At 38.5% G+C, this 22,890-nt stretch overlaps 1 protein-coding gene across 3 annotated transcripts in view; it reads left to right on the top strand.

Moving 5' to 3' along the window:
• slc24a4b (solute carrier family 24 member 4b) overlaps nucleotides 1-21,848 on the top strand; it is a 33,420-nt gene extending 11,572 nt beyond the window's left edge. Inside the window, exons 3-17 of one of the 3 annotated variants that reach the window (XM_055054324.1) lie at nucleotides 7,935-8,011; nucleotides 9,205-9,279; nucleotides 9,367-9,451; nucleotides 9,541-9,644; nucleotides 10,583-10,657; nucleotides 10,740-10,765; nucleotides 11,314-11,367; nucleotides 13,890-14,041; nucleotides 15,368-15,537; nucleotides 15,696-15,837; nucleotides 16,576-16,742; nucleotides 17,635-17,749; nucleotides 18,310-18,422; nucleotides 18,532-18,597; nucleotides 18,903-21,848. In XM_055054324.1, coding sequence (XP_054910299.1) covers nucleotides 7,935-8,011; nucleotides 9,205-9,279; nucleotides 9,367-9,451; nucleotides 9,541-9,644; nucleotides 10,583-10,657; nucleotides 10,740-10,765; nucleotides 11,314-11,367; nucleotides 13,890-14,041; nucleotides 15,368-15,537; nucleotides 15,696-15,837; nucleotides 16,576-16,742; nucleotides 17,635-17,749; nucleotides 18,310-18,422; nucleotides 18,532-18,597; nucleotides 18,903-19,052 — 1,571 coding nt within the window. In that variant the 3' untranslated portion in view covers nucleotides 19,053-21,848. The remainder of the gene's footprint in view (nucleotides 1-7,934; nucleotides 8,012-9,204; nucleotides 9,280-9,366; nucleotides 9,452-9,540; nucleotides 9,645-10,582; nucleotides 10,658-10,739; nucleotides 10,766-11,313; nucleotides 11,368-13,889; nucleotides 14,042-15,367; nucleotides 15,538-15,695; nucleotides 15,838-16,575; nucleotides 16,743-17,634; nucleotides 17,750-18,309; nucleotides 18,423-18,531; nucleotides 18,598-18,902) is intronic. The other 2 variants (XM_055054323.1, XM_055054322.1) reach the window with 2 other exon arrangements.
• Nucleotides 21,849-22,890: the final 1,042 nt, after the last annotated feature.

Below are 22,890 nucleotides of genomic sequence, written 5' to 3'. Positions count from 1 at the left end.
CCCGTGTAAGAGTTATGTGATGTTCAAAATTACAGCCATAATGTTGGACTTCCTGGAGAGCTTCTCTGCTAAAAACAAATTTTATTACTTGGGGTTGAATGAATTGGGTAGATCAGGGTGTTTAACTCTCAGGGCAGATGATGTCACATGTATGAATGTTGAGTGTCCATGTTGCTCCCAGATGACCAGACTTGAATCCCTCTATCCCTTCAGATGATCCTCCTTTCCATCTACCTCTACTTTATAGTTTTTCATTGCTTGATTTAAAGGTCACTAATGGACATAAATCATGGACATTTTAATGCTGTTTTTAAAAAAAACCTACCTAATACTGTACTGATGATCTATATTTGTATTGCATTAGTTTAACTTGCATTGCAGATATTGGGGATACATGTTTAAACATTACATTACTTACAAAAGTTGTTCTTGGCATATGCCTCATCAGCTTTGTATATCCAGAATTTTTAATTTTTTTTTTTTTAACTTGAGAACTAATTGTGTGCATCTTTATAGGTTGTTGCTCTGCTGAGCTCATTCCTGACAGTTTCTAACTCTACAATCTGGTGTTAGAAAATAGACATGTTTTCAAAAATGTTTTCCTGTGATTGTGTAAAAAATGTAGATGCCTAGGTGAACATTTATTACTGGAATATAAGTGAGAAAAATTAGTGTGCAAAATCCTAGCAGTCAATATAAAAACAATTTTTGTTTTTGGCTATCGCATTGCTACATTTCCAAAACTGTTCAACAAATTTTATTCAGTTCTGGTTTCTTCCCCTGTAGCAACTTTAGTACAGTCGCATTTGATGTTTGTAAAGTGGATGAGAAGATTGACTTGGTGGTCTATAGATTGTTAAAGTAGCTGGTAAAACTGTGGGTTTCAACCATTTCATGCAGATCTTGAGTCATTTCCCTCATCACATGCTTGCCTGTAGCAATCCCATGACGGATGGAACAAACACTTTCATCCGTAAGGCAAGTAGCAAGATATCTGGACCAAGATTTTTATTTTGGGATCCGAATGTTTTATGGGTTCTTCGAGGCGGTGTGGGCAGCATGATGCATGCTTGCCGTGAAATGACTTGTGGCTTACTTGGGACTATTGAATTACTTTCTCACATGCGTTCCCTTCCTGTGAAGATGTTGCTCCAAAGCACGCAAGATGAGAAAGGGAGGATGGAACCAGCTGCTAATGTGCTGGAGGAATGATTTGCATTCAATAAACACTGTTGAAACCAGATTAAACTCCCACACTAGTAGCATAATTGCCCTGGATAAGGTACAATGTAAAGGCAAACAAAGCAAAACATCTTGGATTTTTTTGTCGGCTGTACATGTAGGCTGGCGATGCATATTTTATGAGATGGAGGAAGAACTGATTGTGACATGGAAAAGTAGACATGACTTGAAAAAGCTGCAGCTAATGTCTGTGTGCAATCAGACAATTGTTTGCTGTTTATTTGGGGGACGGAAGGTTTCCTATATATATATATATATATATATATATATATATATATATATATATATATATATATATAGATATATTATTTTTTTTTCCCCCTCCGGTGAATTAAAGGTGGCAACCAGCAGCAAGTTTTGTTTAGCTGTTGGGAGGTGATGGCTTGCCCATGTTCAAATGCATATTTCTTGACTACAGGGAACACACCAGAAAGCATTTTAAAAAGGAATTATGCAGGGTGGGATCATGCTGCCATGCATAATGCAGACTGACCTGACTTTTTCCATTGTTGGCTTGCAAACAAGAAGCAGTGATGCAGCAGAGGAGGAGTGGTGGGGAGCAGGAACAAACACCTGCAGAAAACTTTTCCGTGCAGAACTCTTTGTGCATGCCTGACCTCCTTATGCATTTATACACCCTTTGATGCATTGTGTCCTGTTCCACTTTTCGCAAGGTACTAATAAATGTGCTGGTGTTGGGGCTGCATCTCACCCTGAGGGGAAAAGTGTACTTGTAAAGCTGAATGCATGTCTCACAGCAGTCTTATTTAACAAGGAGTTCTTTGGTCCCGAAGCAACTGTAACTATAATGTCCCATGTGTCTTTGTGAAACTAAACTTTGGTAGAATAAAGGTACATCTCAAGAAATTGGACTGAGCAACTCGAATGAAGGTCCGATTTGGTACATGGAGATCTGTCAAGTCTCTGTCCTGATGAAGGATTACAGGTAGAAGTTTATCAAGTTCAAAGTCATAACAGTTTATCAAGAATCTCATGTTTGTCTCTGCTGGTGAACTTCATGGAGACACCATTTTTAATTATATTTTCCCCCATCCAAACTTGGGACCTATCAATCTAGTTTAAAGTCCCAATACCTGAGTAATGACCATTGTCTGTCCATTCTGTCTAGTTAATAGCCAATCAAGAACAGTGAGCTAACCTCCACAGAGAAGATGGTATTCCAGTAAACGATTTCCCTGGATCTGCCTGGGAAATGTGAAAAAGCATAAGGTTTTTAAAGCAACATGGACTTCTTGAACATCATAGGACAATCTCATATCCTTGTCACTGCACTGTAATTAACAGAAAAAAGAGTATCAAAGTATTGTGCTTACTGTACAGTACATGAGCATATTTTCAGTAAGCTCAACTTTCCTTGAGTAACTTCAATCTTTACAAATAAAATTTGGTATTTCCAGCCATCTATCTACTTACAGCTTTGTTCCTAGTCGATTAGGGAGGTGCTGGTGCCGATCTCCAGCTAACCTTCCGGGCTGGAGGTGGGGTACACCTTGAACAGGTCACCAGGCTGTCGCAGGGCAACATGGAAACAAACAGGACAAACAACCATGCACACACACGCTCACACCTCGGGAGAATTTAGAAAGACCAATTGACAGCCATGTTTTTGGAGGAAGCCGGAGTACCTGGCGAGAACCCACACATGCACAGGGAGAACATGCAAACCGTGCTGAAAGACTCCAGGCTGGGAATCGAACCCAGGACCTTCTTGCTGCAAGGCAACAGTGCTACCAACTGCGCCACTGTGCAGCATTATTGGCTGCAAAATGCATAACTCTCAAAATGTATGAAGGTGTATAAACTGTAATTTGGATTCTCTTAAAAGTAAAACTGTAAACATGGAGGTTAAGATGCTTATGACTCTGTACATGCATTTGTTTTACTTGAATGTTTTGCTGGCAGACTAAGTTTGACATTCTCGATGGATTTCCTTAAGTTGAATCATGATTGCGTGTTTGCAAGAATAGCTGATCAGTGCATCTACATTACGCTGCTCACTGATGCCTTCTGGAGCAAGCTAATTATCTAATGGGCTAATAATGACCCAGAGGAAGCGCTCCCTCTCAAGAGTCTCTTGACTGCTGTAGTGGATTGTCAGTTGTATTTAGTTAATGACCTGGCTGGTCTGTGGGTCAGAGCAGGCTTTGGCAGAAGGCAACACCGGGCATTCTGCCGAATAACATTTTGCTCATGTCACTTTTTTTTTTTTATTTGGTTGTATAATATTTGAGACTTGTGCTTGTCTCGCTCTCTCGGGAAGCTTCGTTTAGCCTCATCACTTAGTTCGACGGAGCCATACAGGCAAAAAGGTTCACTTCATATGGTCCCTTATGACTCGCTGGAGTCATAAGGTTTTGTTCATAGACCACCAGAAGTGCAGAGGGAACACTTGCACACATTCATGTACATTCCTGCCAGGCTTTTTTTCCCCCTCCCTCTGGTACAGCAGGAGGTACCAGATGCTGAAGGCCATTATGTAACTGAGCCATGATGTTTGTGATTTGGCAAGGATTGTGAGAAAATGTTTACTTTATGCCTTTATAAATTAAAGTGTTGAAAACCAATACAGCTGGAAAAACCTAATCTGATTTACAGCAGTTTGAAGCCAATCTAATCTTAAAATTGAACATTTACAATCCGACCACTTCATTCATAACTCTTAAATTAATCTTTATTACATTTACATCTGTCTCGGTCATATTTAATCATTTCAGCGTACTAAATTAAGTCATCAATTGATCTTGTATTAAGCAACTGGCTCTTTCAGTGGAGTTTCTTTGATGTAATAGGTGATCTGAAAATTAAAGTGTTTAACTTCATCTAATTAATGTGACTGCATTTTAAACAGTGATGGTTTTGGTGTTGACCAGAATAATTTGCTTAACCTTTTTGCTTGTTATCCATGCCGACTGAGCGTTTTTGCAGAGGACATAAAATGTTTCTTGATAGCTACAACTCTAGTCATTGGTCCAAAGGAGGACACACAAACATTACTTTAAATTAAGTAATATGTTGCAAAGATCTGGGTTGTCAATTTGTTTTAGTCTGATCTCTCTACTGTACATCAGGCAGCAGTTGGAATCAACACATTTTATCCTCTTAAAAATATTGTAATTGATATGGTTTTCTGTGAGGTGTGCTTTCCTCTTGCAAATTAGATTAAGAATTTCTATTGCATTACACCAGCTGGAGCAATAAACCTCTCTCATGACACTTTAAGAAATCTTGAAATTGGTATGCATTATGAATTTTCTTGGAATTTAATAATGAACAGGTGTTTTTTAACAACGTTGAAACATTTATTGCCCACTTGTTGAAACAAATCCGAAGGACTTGTATGTTTTAATCACAAAGCATTAATGTATTATTACCAGTGAAATTCTTAACTGGTGTTGCACAGAATGAAGACTGTAGCGATATTTAACAAACTCTTCAGTGTAGTAAATGTGGACCTCCTAAAAGCTGCAAGTTAAGTTTTTGTCCTTAATCGACTGTGTTCTTCCAACACGTTATTGCTATGCAGAGCAGGGTGTGGTCTATAAAATCCCATGCTGTGTGGGACTTGAAATGTAAATTACAGTTTTAAAAACTTATTGTTAAAATTATTAAAACTTCACTGCTTAGTTTCTCATTAATAATCCTAATAGGGACACTTCCTGTCCTTTTCTGTTAATTTCTTGGTGTCAAATGCTTTGATTTGCCTCGGTCTGTGTGCACACCATGTCCTGTCCTTGTGAGGGAATTGGCTGTGAAAGCAATGTTCATGTCTGGTTTGACCTCTGTTGGCTGCAGACGGTGGCGAACCCCATAGACGCTGTCTGATTGAATGTTTACGAGGCTGAGCGCTGACCTCCCGCCTGCCTGTCATTACTGTGCAGTCTTGGCGCTTACACCCTTTTTAGGTTCACCTTTATGCTGTCATTCAGTGACGATTACAGTGGGAAGCTGGGATTGGGTAAAGCTTTCTCCTTACTAACCTGTAGGCCTGCTGGAATCCCAACTGAGTATGTAGGGAGGATAAATCAACTCTTGATTTCTGCATGCCATTTTAATCTAAAATGCATGTTTAGAGGGCTAGTTGCTGCTTATAAATCCTGTAATTGATTTTGCAGGCAGCCATCTGACACTTCAGAAAATAAACCTGTCTGATATGAAAAGATGTAAAGCTGCCTGGCACAATCAATACTGTTGTAAGATCTATGTTAGTGCTCTAGTACTTCATTACAAATTAAAATAATGGTGCATGTTTGTACTGAGATTACATTTTTTCCCTTCTCCCTAATCAAAGCTTGGACTTTTAGTATCAGCACCTGTAGTGTAGATTCATTTAAAGTTGGTGTTTCAGATGGAAATTGGCGCATATTTCTGGCATGATTTAAATTTTGCGATGAAGTGGATGTCTGACACTCCACTGGTCAGTCAATGCAGCATTTGAAAGCAGTAAATTCAGTTTCATGTCACGATACTTCAGACTGATTCAGAGATGGATGCAGAGGCTCCTTTTACAGCGCCATATCTGAAGACCCCAGATGTATTGTTTTCATTTTAATATTTCATTCATGCATTTCTTTTTTTAAACATGTTTGAGTCGTGTGCATTTGACTCTATGGCCAGACAACTTGAGTAGGAATGTCGTTTCTGTTACACTAGACGAAGCGCTTTGTAATAGAATTAAAGTGGGTTCGAATACATATTTCTTTTCAGGATTTAATGCAACACGCCTACTCATAATTGTACAAAGTAATTTAAGTGGAAACAAAAGAAGGAATTATTTTGTATTTTCCTCTGAAGAATGAAACTCAGACTTGATTGCAAAAGTGGTAGAATCACTAGTTGTGTCTAAGTATTTATTTTTGTCCATCTTTTAGATTAGGTGAAGAAAGATGATGATTTTTAAAGTCTTGTTAAAGATTTAGTTGTAGATTTTCCAAACATGTTTAAACGGTTCTATCGCTGCTCTGACTGTACGCTTAGGGTCGTCATCCTGCTGGAAGGTGAACCTAACTCAGTCCAATACCTTAGAGCCTCTGAGTTTTCAACCAGATTTGATCTAGTTCCCCTTTTGTGGAGAAAAGCATCCCTGCATGATTCTGCCATCACCATGCTTCATGCTGGACATGATGCAGACAGGGTGGATCTATACCATTCCAGGGTTGACAGGATTCACTTGACCTGCTTGTTAAATCTGTTTGATGAATGGCTTTGCCTCAGTAGGGCTGCAGTGGTGACTTTTCTTGAACATCTCATGAAAAGATCTAATGGTTTGGGAACCTGCTTTATATTTAGCGTTTGATCTCTGACCTCCTTTCACTCATAACAAACTCTAGCAAACCCCATAGGTTCACAGAACAGGTGCATTTGGAGTTTAAATTTAAGATGGTGGGTTTACTTGTGCTTTTGCTGATGTTTTTAGGCAATTGTTTGCACTGACTGGATTTGGCAGATATCATTCTGGATTTCCATTTGTAAAAATGTAAAACTGTCCTTTTACTTGTATTTTGTTAGCCTGTCAAACTCCAATAAGCATTAAAATTGTGACAAAATGTAGTTGGAAGAAAACCGGCTTGAAGCATTAACTATTGCTGGCATGCATGCTGGCTGTTAATTGACAACCTGCTGAAAGCACAAACCATTTCATTCTGAGATTTGATAGCATATGGAGCTCACTGGTTGAAAGCCACTAAGTCTGAATCTGATGTAGACATATGGTTCTCGCTGGCAGCTTGTCTGCTATACTTGGAAACTTCAGTCCATAACACTTAATATTTTTACTTTAGTTTGAGGTTAATCTAAAATAAATCTAATGGCTGCAAGGCCCAAGTTCTGTATAGGAATACTAGCTTTTCAGATTAGTTGCCACATTATCTGAATTTGTTCCAGTACAAAAACAAACCACTGGTCAGTAAATAGTTGCCAGTTTTAAAATAGATTAGTCAGTCTCTGTCCCAATCATAAGACACTTTTTTTTTTTTTAAAAAAAGCTCTTTAGACCTCAGGCAAGTTGCTGTCACACACTCCAGCTCGGAGGTTTACATAAGATTCTCCTCACTCCCTGAGTCAGTTTTCTCAGACCTGTTCCTTGGGGTACCTTTTTTTTTTCAATTATTTTTTAAAGATGCTTAAGTTCAATTTCAAGCTGTTACATTTTTAAAATTCTGCAATAATCCAGCAACATCCTAAGGTTATTGGTGTTTTTTTTTCTTTTTTTTCTCTCTTTTGAGCCATCAGTTCTAGTTAAACAGAATCAGCTCAGACACTTCTCAATACAGATGTTGCTCTCATCAGGGAAATGACCTGCCTCCGTCTCCAGCCAGAGGCAATGTAATTGTGACTCCAGAGATCTGAGCTGTGATCACTCTGGACTGAGGCTGGAGCACCAGATGAATTTTGGCGTATTTCTTCTGCCTGGTCACTTTAATTCTGATTTCACACAATAATTTTCTCAGTCAGAATGTATGGCTGTTTGTATTTATTAAGATGTGTGATATGCTGCAGTTCAAGTTGAGATTTTGAGCAGATTCTGAGTGTAAACTAAACACCTCCAGGCCTTTGTCTCCCAGACGGATAGCCATCATGAAGTCACACAGTCCTGTTGGGGTGGGCTGGGTACATGAATACCTCACAGTCATGCTGCTGATGTGTTGTGACCATGACATTTCCTCTCTTCTCAGCAATACACGAGTTCCCCGATGACCTTTTCACCAACGACGAACGAAAGAGTGGAGCCGTCCTGCTGCACATTGCAGCGGTAAGGGAGCCGTCAACTGATGGGAGGCATACGCACTCTGTGTTACCGTTTTAAGTATCCTTCATTATCCTTTGTTTTTAGTTTCTGTAAAGAAGTGGGCTTTAAAATAAATTTGAATAAACTGCTTGGCCTAAAGTAAATTATCTTGTTTTACAAGCCTGAGTTAGAACCTTTTGAAATGGGCTTGATTTAATTTTGTCAAATCAGTGCTTTAAATTCATTTCAACACGGGCAACATTATTCTTTTAAGCTTAATGTATGAACATTAAAACATAATCTCTATCAAATCTACCGTTTTATTTAGATTTAAAAAACTACAAATTAAGGAGCTTTGGAATGAAACTGATTTTATTTTTTATTATTATTAATGCACGGTGCCTTGATGACGTGACGTTATCTTAATAGATGGATTTGAATTTACTTTTAACTCTCCTTTCAGGATAAAAGCGTAGCCTTAAGCATATGGCACATTTTAAAAGCATTTTGAGTTTTATTGTGTTTAAAACCATATTAAGGAAAGTATCGCCATTTATTAACACAGGAAGGAAAAAATGTTTAATTTGGTTTTGATAATGAAACATGATATGTAGAATATGTAACAGATTTCTAACTCAAGAAAGCTGGAATCTGCCATTGTTGCTGAAATGCAATAATTGTCAGGCCTCTGAGACTTTAACAACTTTGCTTCTATTTTTAGATTAAATGCACTGGTCATTCTTCTGACTTGGTTTCATGTTGTACTGGCCTCACTGATCAGCAGGATAGCCCTAGGTGTGAAAGTTTTGAGTGCTGCAGTCCTGCAGTGCCCCCTGTGGACAGCATAGAGCAGAGCATTTCTGTGAGAACTGATCAGCCTTGATGGTGTCACGACTGATCTATAATTTATAGATCTCTTCTCCGCTGCTGAAACAGGCTGAATCCCCCCTTCCTTCTTACTGTGGGAGTATAAAGATCCTGTCAGTTTTTTTTTTCATTGCAAGGGGAAATGTTACGACTGAACTGACATTGGATTTTAATGCAAATAGTTTTTTTTTTTCTAATCTTGTACAGTGGTTTGTTGTTACCCTTTCCTTGTCCTTCAGCAGCAGTAGCAGGCAGTTCAGATTTATTAAAAACAATTTCAGTTGGAGAAAAATGGATTCATACATGCATTTTCTACACCTTATGGGGATTTGTCCGATTTCTCCTTTCAGACTCTTTACATGTTTCTGGCACTCGCCATAACTTGTGATGAATACTTTGTGACGTCACTGGAGAAGATCTGTGAGGTACTGTGAGGGCTTTAATCCTTTTTTCTTTTGGTTTGTTTTCCCTAAATATTATGTAACAAATTCACAATACTTTTCATATTGCAGAAACTAGATCTGAGTGAAGATGTTGCTGGAGCTACCTTCATGGCAGCTGGCAGTTCTGCGCCGGAGCTCTTTGCATCTGTCATCGGTACACAGACTCACACACAGACGCACGCATGCAGGTCCCATATGGTCTGTGTCACTGTTGGTTCTGAGACACTCCCTCCTTGTGTGCAGGTGTCTTCATCACCCATGGAGACGTGGGGGTGGGGACCATTGTCGGCTCAGCAGTTTTCAACATCCTATGCATCATTGGTGTGTGTGGAATCTTCGCTGGACAGGTGTGTGAGTCAGAGCGAGGGACTTACCGCTGTGGCTGCATCATCTTGTTTATTTATAGACTGTAGAGCAGCACACGTGCTGACCCCACCCTTACCCCGCCTTTTGAGGAGAAACAGAAGCTCCTGAAATTGAGGACTGATTTAGTTGTAGTTTGGCTTCAGAAGACGACAAAAAGCCAAAGTTTTGGCAATGAGAAATGATTCCATAGAGCAAAGATTGAAAGATTTCTGCAATTGTTTCCATAATTGGTTCGCATTTCATGCAGTTTTCTTCTTGATACTTTGTTCTACACATTTGACTCAAGTCTGAAATACTTCACACAACTTTCTTAGCATCACTGATTAAATGTGATGCTAACAATGTCTGCTAATGTGAACAGGCATCGTTAGTGTGATGGATGCAATTTTTGTGCTTTTCTTTGTCAGGACAGTACTCTTGTAGATTACGACGGCAATTATCCAAGTTGCACTTCTAAAATAAAACTAATTTCCTAAGTCTTTAAATTTAGAAATTAATTTAAAAGATTTAGGAAATAAAGCCTTTAAATTTATTTTAATTAAATAAAATTATAACTGGCAAAAAGCAGCACTGTGGGGAAAACTTTTTTTCTTAAGGTCAGACTTCTCGACCTTTGCAATTGCTCTTAAAGTAAATGTTGTCTGATTAGGAATTTAGCCCTTCAAACCCCACTTTTTTCCTGTTATCTTTATTGTTTACATTTTCAGTTCAGATTGTCGTCAAATAAATGCACTGTACAACATTGGTGGGTCGAATTCAGAATAGTTGAATGAAACACTATCAGAATTTGCAGTGTCTTAATTTAGAAAGGCTTTGCTGCACATAGTTGAAGCCTTTTGATGGTTCACACACTATTTTTTTTCGGTTTTCTAAAATCAAACACTTGGTGACATTAATGTTTCTTCTTGTAAATTCTCAGGTGGTGGTGCTGACCTGGTGGGCTGTTTTCAGGGACTCCTTCTATTACATCTTATCTGTTGTAGCTTTGATTGCAGTAAGTTGACTTCAGCAGTCAATACACATGCATTTTTGTACTTGGATTTGAGATAATACTCATCTGTTCCTTTTTTCTGCAGTTCATCTACGATGAGAAGATAGTTTGGTGAGAAGACTTTTCTGTTCAGCTTTAAATACAATGCATTCAGAGTTTAGTTGAGGTTAACTCTTATTCAACTAGTTGTACAAAAATTTCAAACAAGCCAATAACATGGTGCAGCTTTAGCTAAAATTGAATAGCAATACTAAAGTTTGAAAACTTTGACAAGTTACACCTGAATGAATTTAATTCAGGTCTAACACAGATCAATTTTATCTTAAAGTGCTTGGTGTTGCTCACCATAACTCTTTGAAAAATATTTCTACTTATGAAAAAACATAAACGGCTTAGTGTGTAAAGGATTAGCCTTTCGCTGAGCTCACCAGTTCACAGGAACAGGTGGAACTCTGGCACTAACTCACTACATGCAAAATAAAAACTTGCTTTTTAGATATTAATATTGTAGAAATGATAAGAATTTAACCCAGCTATCTCTTGAGGCCAGTAACTCTTGTGCTGAAGTATTATTAACATTTATGTTAAAAACTTATAGTTCCACATTTTCTAGAATGGAATATGTTTGACTGAATTCTTTTTATTCTTTCCTCCTACAGGTGGGAGAGTTTGGTGCTTGTCGTCATGTATGCAGGCTACATCCTGGTCATGAAGTGAGTTCTGCCCATTTTCAAAAACGGTTCTTGTTAGATGGGGTTTATTGGACTGATAAAGTTCTGCTTCAGTCCCGTACATAAACATCTGTGAGCTGATGAATATAAACGACTGCGCTCTCACAGGAGGGCAGTAAGTTTTCCAGCTGGAGGGGAGTGTCCCATTTCTGTCCCCTGCCCAGATGGCGCACATTTTCCTCTGTATGGATATTATATGCTGCTGCTTGCACTATAAAATTGTTTTCTTTTAATTAAACAATGTGACTCATTTCTCATATTTTGCAGTTTATAAGTGGAAATGTGTTTAAATCCTAATTTTAAGTCTTTACCACAGCAGCCACGTGTTGGCCTGCAGAGAACTTTTTTTTTTACTTCTAAACATAGATCTATGCATTTATGACCATAAGTGCACTCCATTAGGCCACATGTGTCTTTACAGTCCAGACTCAATAATACTAACCATGCTGTCCTGTGCTGCTGTCTCTGTCCAGCTGGTAATCTGTGCTACACTCAGCGGCAGTCTGCTCACTCGCTGCCATAAGAGTTTAATCTTTTTGCCTCTGCAGTGGCTAAGAGCACCAGGCTTAACCGGATCATTCCCCTCCTTTCTCATTTGGAGGAATAAATGCTTTACAGTAGGACATGCTGTCATGTCTCCCTTTACCCAAAATATCTGCGGAGCATTTTGGGCCGTTCAAGTCCAAATGGAGCAGAGTGCGTTTAACACGGACCGTCTGGGTCTCTGATTTGAGATAATTCTCCGCCCCTCCCTCGTCAAATGTGCTGAGATGAAAGCTCAAGTGGGGGGAAAAAAAATAAAAAATGTTGCCATAAATTATAAGCTGTACATGTCATCTCTTGAGCATTTTATGTTTGTTCTCTAAATCTAATCCTGTAACTGACAAAATGCACTCTTAATACTATTATATGCACACTGAAGTTGAGTCTTTGGGATCAAAACGAGGGATACGTGGCTGCTGTTTTGGCAATCCTGAGGGGAAAAAAATGCAGTAAAGATTTTCTTCTGTTTGGTTGACAGATTAACTTTATCAACCAATTGCAAGAAGAAAATTTCTTTTAAAGTCTAAACTTATTCTGCTCTTTTGGGTCACTTGCTGTTGTGCAAATGGGGCCTCTTAAATATGATTGTATTCTGGCAATAATGCTGCAGGACAGTTTCATAACTAATTATACCAATTAGAATAGTTCCTTACTGAAATCCACAGAACATCTTTCAATGCAATGTCTCTGTTCCTTGACCCATGATAGGGGCGGGGGAAAAAAAAAACAAACTTCATCATAAAATAACTTTTTGTTAGAATGAAGTGCTGGTGAGTCAGTGCTCTGTTTTAGCTGGAGGGACAAAAGTCTGCATATTTTGGGTTTAGAGAATCCAAAATGCACAAGAACTTTTCCACTGCAGGGCCGACTGCTGAATAACTGGGTAATCTACAAAAGGTTGTCCTGTGCTTAGTCCAAGCATTACTTGAAGGATGAGAGGGGAAAAATTTCAGAAAGACTTTCTTGTAATCCTTAAGGGCATGTGAAGGCAAAGCCATTCAAGATACTGATTTTTCTGTGGCTTTAAGCCACAGATTTAAGTCTCAGCTGGACTAAAACAAGACTAGACTGTTGCTCAGGGCTCGAATTAGGTTCTGCAACCCCAACGCAATAATTCATCCAAAACGAGCCCTGACTAGAGAATTTACAGTCCACACATGTTGTGGTTATTGCTTGCAAGTCACTTATTTTTCCCCAATCAAATTTCCTTCAAAATGCTTGAAAACAGTAATTTGAATTCTTTAGCAATTTTAGAAGCTTCTTGTCCATCTAAGACCTTACTATGAAACGAATAGAAAAGCATGTTCAGCTGTTAAAGGCAGTAAGACTGTTTGGCAGATAGCAGTTTATCAGAAATGGATTTTATTTCAGGCATTTCAAGTGAAGGTGTATGTAAATATTCACGTTTAAAAGTAAAGCAACAATAGTCAGTCTTTTCACATTGAATATGCACTCTATAAAATAAAAGTAGTTTTCCCCAATGAATCAAAATTCTGTTTGAGGAAAGAACCTCAGATACTGACTCTGAATCTGCTCCGGCTTTGTTCGCCGCTCTTATCAGACGCTTTTTAGTTGTAATGTTCTTTGAAGATGCCGAGGGCAGAGAAAGGCTCTTAAAGCTCCAGCTATTACCTCTGCATACTTTATGTTCAAAGGCAGCTGTAGTTCCTTTAGTGTTTGATCCATTTTTTTTGTAATGGCAGTGAAATGGTCTCATTGAAAATGTGTGGCTAAGAGCCTTTGATTGCCTTTTGGGAACGTTTCTTTTGGCTTTCTTTTCTGCCTCAATACATAGTATCAGAGCAGCGTAGCTCAGCCATTTTCCATAACATATTGTTAATCTGGCCTTGAAAATTGGGCCCTTGAGAATTTTGCATAAGGAAAAAGACATTTTAAGATGCTGTTATGCTTCACCTATCCAGCTTTTGTTAATTGGATATTTTTTCCTCCTTCCTCCATAGATTTAACTCCAGCATGCAGCGATTTTTCATGGGGAAGTCTAACAAAAATGTGGCCAATGGTAACGCTGCAACCAGCAGCGAGATGGAGGACGGTAATGCTTGTTTTGACTATGTTTGGGATGACGACCCGTCGTCACCTTTACTCTCACCAGGTAAGGTTAATCAGACAGGCCGGGTCCCAGCTGAGTGGTTAAGTCTGATTATCTGGAAGTCTACTTGCTGGATGTTTCTTCTCCTGAGGGATCTGTGGCTTTGCTTTCTGCTAAACTAACACAACCAGTGTTTTTGTTTTTTTTTATGTTTTTTTTATGCTAATGTCTTCAATATTGGATTTTTTTTTTTTAAGGTAGAAAGATGTGATCTCTGCTCCATCTTGATTTGTGTTAATAATAAGTTACCATTATAGGTGAGGCATCACACTGCATCAGGTTCACAAGAGGCTTGTCTAATGAAACCTCACTTTCTCACGACGTATGAAATCGGGCTCATGCTTTGCCTCCAAGCCACAGTCCTCCCTCTGTTCTGCACTTGATCTTTAAATTAAAAAATAACCTGTTTCTGAAATGTAACTCTTCCAAGTCTGAATGCATTATTGCTAACATGCCTGTCTGTTTAGCCTTACTAAACCTACTCTCACTTTGTCAGTGTTGTGCTGCTCTGCCAGTTTTTCTGCTTGCATCCTGCTTTTCTCCTGCCAGTCTCTGGAGCGTAGACCTACTCACTCCTGAAGTGGTAATGAATTTCGCAAGAGGAACTGTTTACACCAGCTCTGTTTACACTGTTAATTTATGTGCATTGGTGCTTGCAAAAGTAGTCAAATTAAGGCTGGGTTAAACTAATAAGCCTACTGCCTTATTCCCTGTGCGTGCAATCTAAAAACTTATTTTTCATCAAATGGCAAAAGATATGAAGTTTCACTTGAATTAATTACTTTTAAGGATATGATGTAAAACTCAAGTCAAACTTTCAGTGTTAAGTTTTGAACTCAATTCTGCTTCTGTATTTATACAGCACATCAGTGAGCTGCTAACCAAACTATAGCGCTTAGGATTCAAATGTGCCAAAAATTAGATCAGTGGAGTTCATCTTTACTGAAAAGTAGCTTGACCTTTCCTGATAAAATTTGACTACAGTTAAACTTTTTTTTTTTTATTAAAATGTCTTCCAGATTTAAAGTTAAGTTTGGGGGAATATGAATACTGCTAAAATGTTCTTCATATCAGCATTTATTAAACTCCATATATAATTTTTGTTCCACATTTATTGCTAATATTTCTGGTGTAGATGAGAAACTCCAATGTGATCAATTCTCCATTTCGGCCTACGGTTCTGAAATAAATTGTCCATGGCCTTCCTTGAGTTCCTTATAGGTGTTGTAAAATTTAAGTTTGCAATTTGGGTGTAATAACTTCAGTTGTATGTTTTTTTTTTTTGGTTTTGTTCATCACAAACTTCAATTTGTGCCCTCATCCCTTCAGTCAAGCCGAGCAAGGCTTACAGCCGCGGCTCAGTGGTGATGGTGGACGAGATGATGAATGCCAGCCCATCAAAGTTCCGCTTTCCTGAAGCGGGACTCCGCGTCATGGTCACCAGCCACTTTGGGCCCAAAACCCGCCTTCGCATGGCCAGTCGGCTCATCATTACAGAGGTACAGTGGGCCGTTGTTGCCGCTTTCAGTTTGGTGACTTTGAGCAGAGAGATTTCCTTGCCGTCCATATTTGTCTGCAGGAGTGAACTCAGTTCGAAAATGTTCGTAGCAGAAAGTCTGCTTGTGTGCCCTTTGACTTAGTTTCTTTTTTCTGAAAGCGCCAGAAGTTGATGCAGGCGTCCAATGGTGTGGAGACGCAAGTGATTGATGGGAAGGTTGAAATCGAGAACGGAAACGTTCCAGAGGACAAACCCAAGGAGGCAGAAGAAAACGACACGATTTCACCGTTTCATATTCCAAGTATGTGATTTATAAAGTTGCATAAATGTCTGATCTAGTATATTTTGAAATGTAAAAGATCTAATTTGTACGTTCATAATTTAAGATGTTTATGTGTTCTCTGAGGTGGTGATATAATTAAGTTATTGAAATTCTTGGTTGGGCAACTTGAATTGTTTTGCTGACGTCTCTTAAAAATAGTTTGTGCTGTCTGACAGATGAACTAATGATCATCAGATGGCTCAAAGCAAGGCTGCCCTTCTGTCTCTACTGATGTGAAGAGGGTCCAATTTATCATTAAACTGTTGTTTATCATTAAAGTGTTTAAGCACTTACAAGTTTCAAATGAAGTGAAAAGGGGAAAATATTTGCTTCTGTTAGTTTAAAAACTTTAAGGAGATGGTGTGTCATTTCAGTCGATACTCAAAGTTTGATTGTCCTATTTTATGTATATAAATACATTTTCATTAAATCTGTATTTTTCTATATTTTTTATCTAAATGCATTCAAATTGGAAATTCACGCTTGATCAGAAATATTTTCAGTAACCCAGGCTTGTGTACTGTGGGTCCTTTAACAAACTTGTTCTAATCCTAAAGGTTGGAGAGAAAGCAAAACTGGAATAGCATATTTCACTTTGTATATTTAATGTAATGTTGTCTTGATAGTTATAAGGCAGTCATTAATGGTTTGAATGTTTTCAAGTTTAATCTTCTGCTTCTGGATGTCAGGTCTTTACCTTTTGTCTTCCTCCTGCAGGGGGAGTGGGGAGCAAGATCAAGTGGCTGATCTCATGGCCTCTGCTCCTGCTGCTGTTCTTCACTGTCCCGAACTGTGCCAAGCCTCGCTGGGAGAAATTCTTCATGGTCTCCTTCATTCTGTCCACTGTCTGGATTGCAGTCTTCTCATACTTGATGGTCTGGATGGTGAGTTTATTTTACCACAATGGTGTCAAACTCCAGCCCTCAAGAGCTGGTGTCCTGCAACCTTTAGATGTGCCTCTGCTGCACCACACCTGAATAGAATAATTAGGTCATTAGCAAGGCTCTGGAGAACTGATCTACACAAGGAGGAGGTAATTAAGCCATTTCATTCCTGTGTTTTGTATGTGTGGCACATCTAAAAACTGCAGGACACTGACCCTTGAGGAGTTTGACGCTTGTGTTTTACTGGGATTCTGCTGTGGTGGAATTGATTTCTGAATAAACTAATTAAACTTAAAAAATTATGTAGTTTATGTTATTAAAGCTAAAGTTTTATCACTAATACTTTTATAACATTTGTCAGATCATGATTTCTTGGTTAATGTCAAGTTGTCATAACAGACATTTTGAATGTCAAATTTGTATGAAAAGTGTCATGATTTATTGAATGACACTTTATGACAACATAAGTTATAAATATTATTGAAGATTTACTCATGTTCATTACAGGTGTTATGTCATATTTTGACGGTGTCATGACAATCTTATTCACAACCCGTCAAATACCCAAATGGCTAGGAAGGAACTATGTAATTTATTTACACCATTTAAATTAAAAGCATAAATCTGTTTCCTCTGTTGGATAAATGAGGAGTAAAAGGGTAATTCTATTGGTGGAAGTAATAAAGTGTAGCAATGGTATTTGGGGACAACATATCCTGAAAGGTAATTTACTTCAACATTGATTTATGTATATTAGGCCAGTTTGTTGTCAACTCAAGCTACAAGCAACACAAATTCTGATCAAGACAATCAAATGCTGAAATAATGCGAAAGATTTATAATCTTTTGGTAAGAAATTGCAGATAACCTGGCCTTATTGGTGTCTCTTTAGGTCACTATAATCGGCTACACCTTGGGCATCCCAGATGTTATCATGGGCATCACGTTCCTGGCTGCTGGCACAAGCGTTCCAGACTGCATAGCCAGTCTTATTGTGGCACGACAAGGTATTACTTCACCTTCTGGGAAGATGTAATTTACTTTTAGAAGATATTCTCAGGTTTGTTGGTGCAGGAACAGAGTTCTGTGTGGATCTCTTTACACACATGGGAAGGCTGATTAGAGCTGTGGTGGGAGTTAGGTTTTTGGTTCAATGGAAACTCGGAGGCTTAATGGCTGGTAATCGATTTTTAACATTTCTGGATCTGTTCTTGAAAATCAAAATTTTAACCAGCTGTTAGCTTGTCAAGGGTGTTTTGGTGCAAATATTGTTCCAGAAGATTTTATGATTAACTTTTTCTCTTTCTTTTCACTTTCAATTTATTTGGTTCTAAAAGTACGATAATTTAAAATGGTGTTTTACTTCAATGACAGGAAAAAAACCCTTGGACTGAACTTGGTTGATTTTAAGGCTTCTCAAGAGAACGTTCTTTTCATGGCGTCTTCTTGACATTGAGAAATAAGTTTTAATTCATCATTATACTTTTGCCATGATCTATGAATATACAAAGATTTTGCTCTAAAAGAAAGCTTTGATCTGTACTGTAATGACTTTCTTTTATTTCAGGTTTGGGAGATATGGCAGTATCTAATACAATTGGCAGTAATGTCTTTGACATCTTGGTGGGACTCGGCGTTCCCTGGGCAATGCAGACGATGTGTGTGGACTATGGATCAGAGGTTGGTTTACATTTGATCAAGAATACAGTTTTTGATCAGTTTATACAAGAATGTAATTTATTGCCAGAGACTGAAGCTCTATAAGCCAGGTACTCACCTTTTGTTTCAGGTGATGATCAACAGTCGGGGACTGGTGTATTCAGTGGTACTTTTGCTGGGATCTGTGGCACTCACGGTGAGCATTAAATCCTAATTGCACATCAAGTCAGATCATTTTTGCTTTGAAAAGAGCTTTAGTGGTTTATAAATGGTTTTGCTCAGCATTTTAAATGTTGTTCAACCGCAACAAGTTTCAATGTATTTTGAGGTTTATGTTGATGCTCAACAACATACTGCTGATTTGTAACTTGGAAGGAAAGCATGCGTGCTTTTCAGAATGTTTTTTTTATTTTTTATTTTTTTAAATACAGCTTCAGTCTGACTTTTTGCCCATTTGAAGTTGTGCAGATCTTTATTATGTTTGCCTTTCTATACGTGCAGGTGTCGGGCATCCACATAAACAAGTGGCAGCTGGATTTCAAGCTGGGCGTCTATGTCCTTGTCCTGTATGCCGTGTTCCTCTGCTTCTCCATCATGATCGAGTACAACGTCTTCACCTTTGTCAACTTACCCATGTGCATGGAGGATTAGAGTGCAGCAGCATGCAACGATTACCAAAACCTCAAAAAACCCACTTTGGCAACCTGAGTTTTATTTTATTTATTTTTCTTAATAAACTGGACCTATCTGGTGACTTTTTGTTTTCCCCCTTTGCTTGCAGTCCTTATTTGTTAATGTTTAATAGAAATCTAATTTTCTTATAAGGCAGTGCTTTGTAGCTATGAACTCTACGTTTCCAAATTGTCTAGTCATCGCACAGCACTGGTCCTTTTTGCTCGTTCTTTCAGGCATTGTCGTCAGCGTCATGGTTTCTCTGTAGGTTAACTTTCCACCCATCAAGCATGCCTTTAGATGTCGTGGACCTCCAGAATCAGAAGTGCCCCTTTTTAAGTTCATACTTCTCACTTTTAGAGTTTTCATATCAGAACAATATGTTCCACATTGAGCACTTACTTAACCCAAACTTTATTAAATGTAAAGCCATTGTTCAAAGATTTGTGAAATTACTACGGTCAGGATTTTTCTCCTTCTCAAACCAAGAAAAGAGGGAAGAAAGTCTTCCTTTGGCATTTCCCCTCCTTTAGCTTGGACCACAGCCCCCAGCATGGATTTAGGCTGATGCTGTTAGTGCTTTACTCCACCTCAACCCTCACCTGCTTTCCTGATCTGCTTTCCTAAAGACCTTTTTGTCAGGACACTTTAACTGGACATGTGTCGCAGTCCAGACTAGTGACTGTGATGGTGTTATGCATCTGCACCAGTGCACAATGTAAATTTGTAAACACTTTTTTTGTATTTTTTTTTTTTTTTAAGTTTTGTCTAGTTTGAAATATAGAAATGAGCTTGGTGCAAATATCAGACATTGTTTGTCTTTCACTGAAAGCTAATTGCACATTGAAAATGCTTTTCTTGCTCTTTGTGTTGAGATTGAAACCTCAAATGTGAGGTATTCCTGGCTGAATGTTGACAGCCAAGCTTCAGCCTTTCTGTTTATCCTTCTGCACAAATCAAGATTGGGAGGGAAAAAAAAATCTCAATCTGTCAGATTGAATGGGAATCATCAGATGATTCCCATTCAAAGATGGCTGCAGAAGGATGGTAGTTGTGCTTGTTGCAGTCATGCTCTCTGGCCTGTAGGGGGCACTGCAGCCCCTCTATTAGTCCAGAGTGGGCAATCAGTTCCACCAGTTATCAGGGAAACTAAGATGGACAGCTCCTGGAGATGGAGATGATCTTGCTTTCATTTTTTAAAAATTTTTTTCTTGCGTTATGTAGATATTGCACTTTAACAGCCGTCCTCTCATTCTGAATCAACTAGTGCTTCCTTCCGTGCGTTTGTACTTTCAGTGTATACATGTCCGCGTGATTGTGTGTGAAAGAGAAACGGTGTGTGTGACTGCGCGTGTGTACGTGCTCATTCTGGGCTCGCGTCAACTTTCTCAAACTGACTGGAACCTCTAACAATTTGAGCACACCTGTATCTGTCTGCAGTGCATGCTGGGACACGAAAACAATGCTCCTCCACAGCACAGCAAAAGGTCGAGGGCTTTCGGGCAGTTTCTATGGCTACTGCCTGGCCCACTTTACAAAAAAAATGGCAGCTAAGAGCACTGCAATCCAGACATTTTGACACGATGCAAAAATGCCTGTAAAGAGTCCAGGAGTGGGGGTGCAGAGACTATTAAAAAGTGTATGTGTGTATGAAATGTTTTGTGTTGAATAATTCTCCTCGGCCACATTGTTGGCAGAGGGCACTTGTATATGCAATCTAAATGTAAAGAATTTATGTGACAAAGGCCCCTGCAAGGTTGCCATATAATGACGGGGCATCCTGTGGAGATTTGATGTCAGTTTGTCTAGTATTCCTTAATGTGTGAGCTCACAGCTGTGTGTGAAAGCTGAAGAACTGCACAGAAAATGGACATGTCTGGAGCAGTGGCTTTGTGGAAACTCATCTTCTCCTGGTTTTTATTTATTTTTTCTTCCTGTGGCTTTTCACTCTGGTACCAGGGCATTAACTCCTCGCCAGCCCCAGTGGAAGGAGCAGCAGGGCAAGATGCAGAATGCATTTGGCTGCCCCCAGGACTCCATTGTACATGGCAGACTGAGGAAAATACAAAATACTGGACCCCTCCTTAGACTGCTGATCTGCTGGGGTTCATATGGCTTTGTGACCCCACAGGGCCTACAAACACTCCTACTTCTCTGTACAAGACCTCCAGAGCTTAACTTTTTATTTTTTCTTTATTTTTTATTGCTTTCTCAGAAGACTGCATGCCAGCGCTGTTGGAGTTGATCTGAATTGTGTTGCTCTATTTGATTATGTACCTATTGTCAGATCAGAGCAGTAATAATTTAAGAACTTTTTTTTGTTTTTGTTTTTTTGTCACAACTTGAAAATGTTTTAAATGGCTGATATTTTTGCTCCAAAGTCACTTGTATTGGGGAGGGAAAGTCAAAAGAAAGTTGGATGTCATGTTTGTAACTTTGCATAAACCAAGATTGTACGGACATGTTGTGTACAAAATACACCCACGCACTTGAGGAAGCACATTAGAGAAGGCAATTTGACTCTAGAGGACAGGTATCGATTGAATGCGACCTAATGCACTGTGAGCTCAATGTGATGTGGGAGTTGTTTGTCAAGAAAAAAAAAAAATATATATATATTTAATGTAAAGTTAGTTACTATTAAAATATTACTGAGGACATCTGTATAACTTATATGAATGTATTGTCTTGCTATACTGGACATATCCAACAAATGCATTTTACTGTAAAGCAATAATGTGAAGAAAAAAAAATAAAATGACAAAATGACTCATAGACATTTCTCACGGTTTGCCTTACATTCTGGCATTATCGGTGTTATAACTATTAAGGAGTTTAATTTTTTTGTTTGTTTGTTTGTTACATTGGCAAATTTAGATTTGAGTCAAGCTTTTGTTTTCTAAGAGTTAACACTTAGTTTTAAGTGCTTGAGAATGGGATATTTTGGGGGGTGGAAGTTTGGCTGGAGACTGCAGCTCTGAGGACGAGCATGGAGAGAGCAAGTCTTTAGGTTCCCCTGAATCCTTAGACATGCATGAAAGAGTCAAAGCAGCACTCCAGGTATGTTTTTGATGAGAAAATAACATGGCACGAGATGAAGCTCAGTCAGTTTTACATAATCCTTCCCCTCTTTAAGTTCTGAAAAATGAAGTGAAGATTAATCCAAATCCATGATGTACAAAGTTTCCAAGAAAAACTAAGCTACTATTCACTGAAGTACAACCATTTAACATTAGCAAACTTTTAAAAGTAAATGAGCTTCTGATTGCCTAAAATGCTGCACTGCTCCGTGTGCATGCAAATTCTCCCCTTGTGATTTAGTTTAATGTATATTTTAATTGGCTACAACTAACACCACTGGAGGACAACTTCAGACTTGCTGACTCTTGAATTGTTCTTGATGTAAGTCATTTGAAATGTATAATGGGTATTTCTTGATGAGGAGGCCGCAAGGTAAAGTTAATGAGTTGGATGCACTCATCATGCTTGCATTCATGTAATATCCATAATTTGAACAATTCTATTTTAACTGCCTGGAAATTCAGTTTCTCCTTTTTTTTTTTGTTTTTTTCTTTTAGATGTGAAATAAAATACTTGCAAGATGGTAATATTTACAAATCAATTTTTAAGGTCTATATGAAAAAGACACTTGTTTAAACAGCTACAGTAGTCTTCTATAATGGGGGTGAAGGGATTTCTGTTTGCAAAGACAAAGTTCAGTTGTAACATTTAGGGGCTTTTTTCTCTCACTCCATCAAGCAATCTGGACACTTTGTATTTTTTTCACCCAGAAGGGGGCGATGTTGCAGCATGTTTC

This window comes from Poeciliopsis prolifica, unplaced genomic scaffold (assembly GCF_027474105.1).
Source record: "Poeciliopsis prolifica strain line A6 unplaced genomic scaffold, Auburn_PproV2 SCAFFOLD039, whole genome shotgun sequence".
Classification (NCBI taxonomy): Eukaryota; Metazoa; Chordata; class Actinopteri; order Cyprinodontiformes; family Poeciliidae; genus Poeciliopsis; species Poeciliopsis prolifica.
Note: the sequence above shows the minus strand (reverse complement) of the source record. Positions and strands in the feature narration are given on the sequence as shown.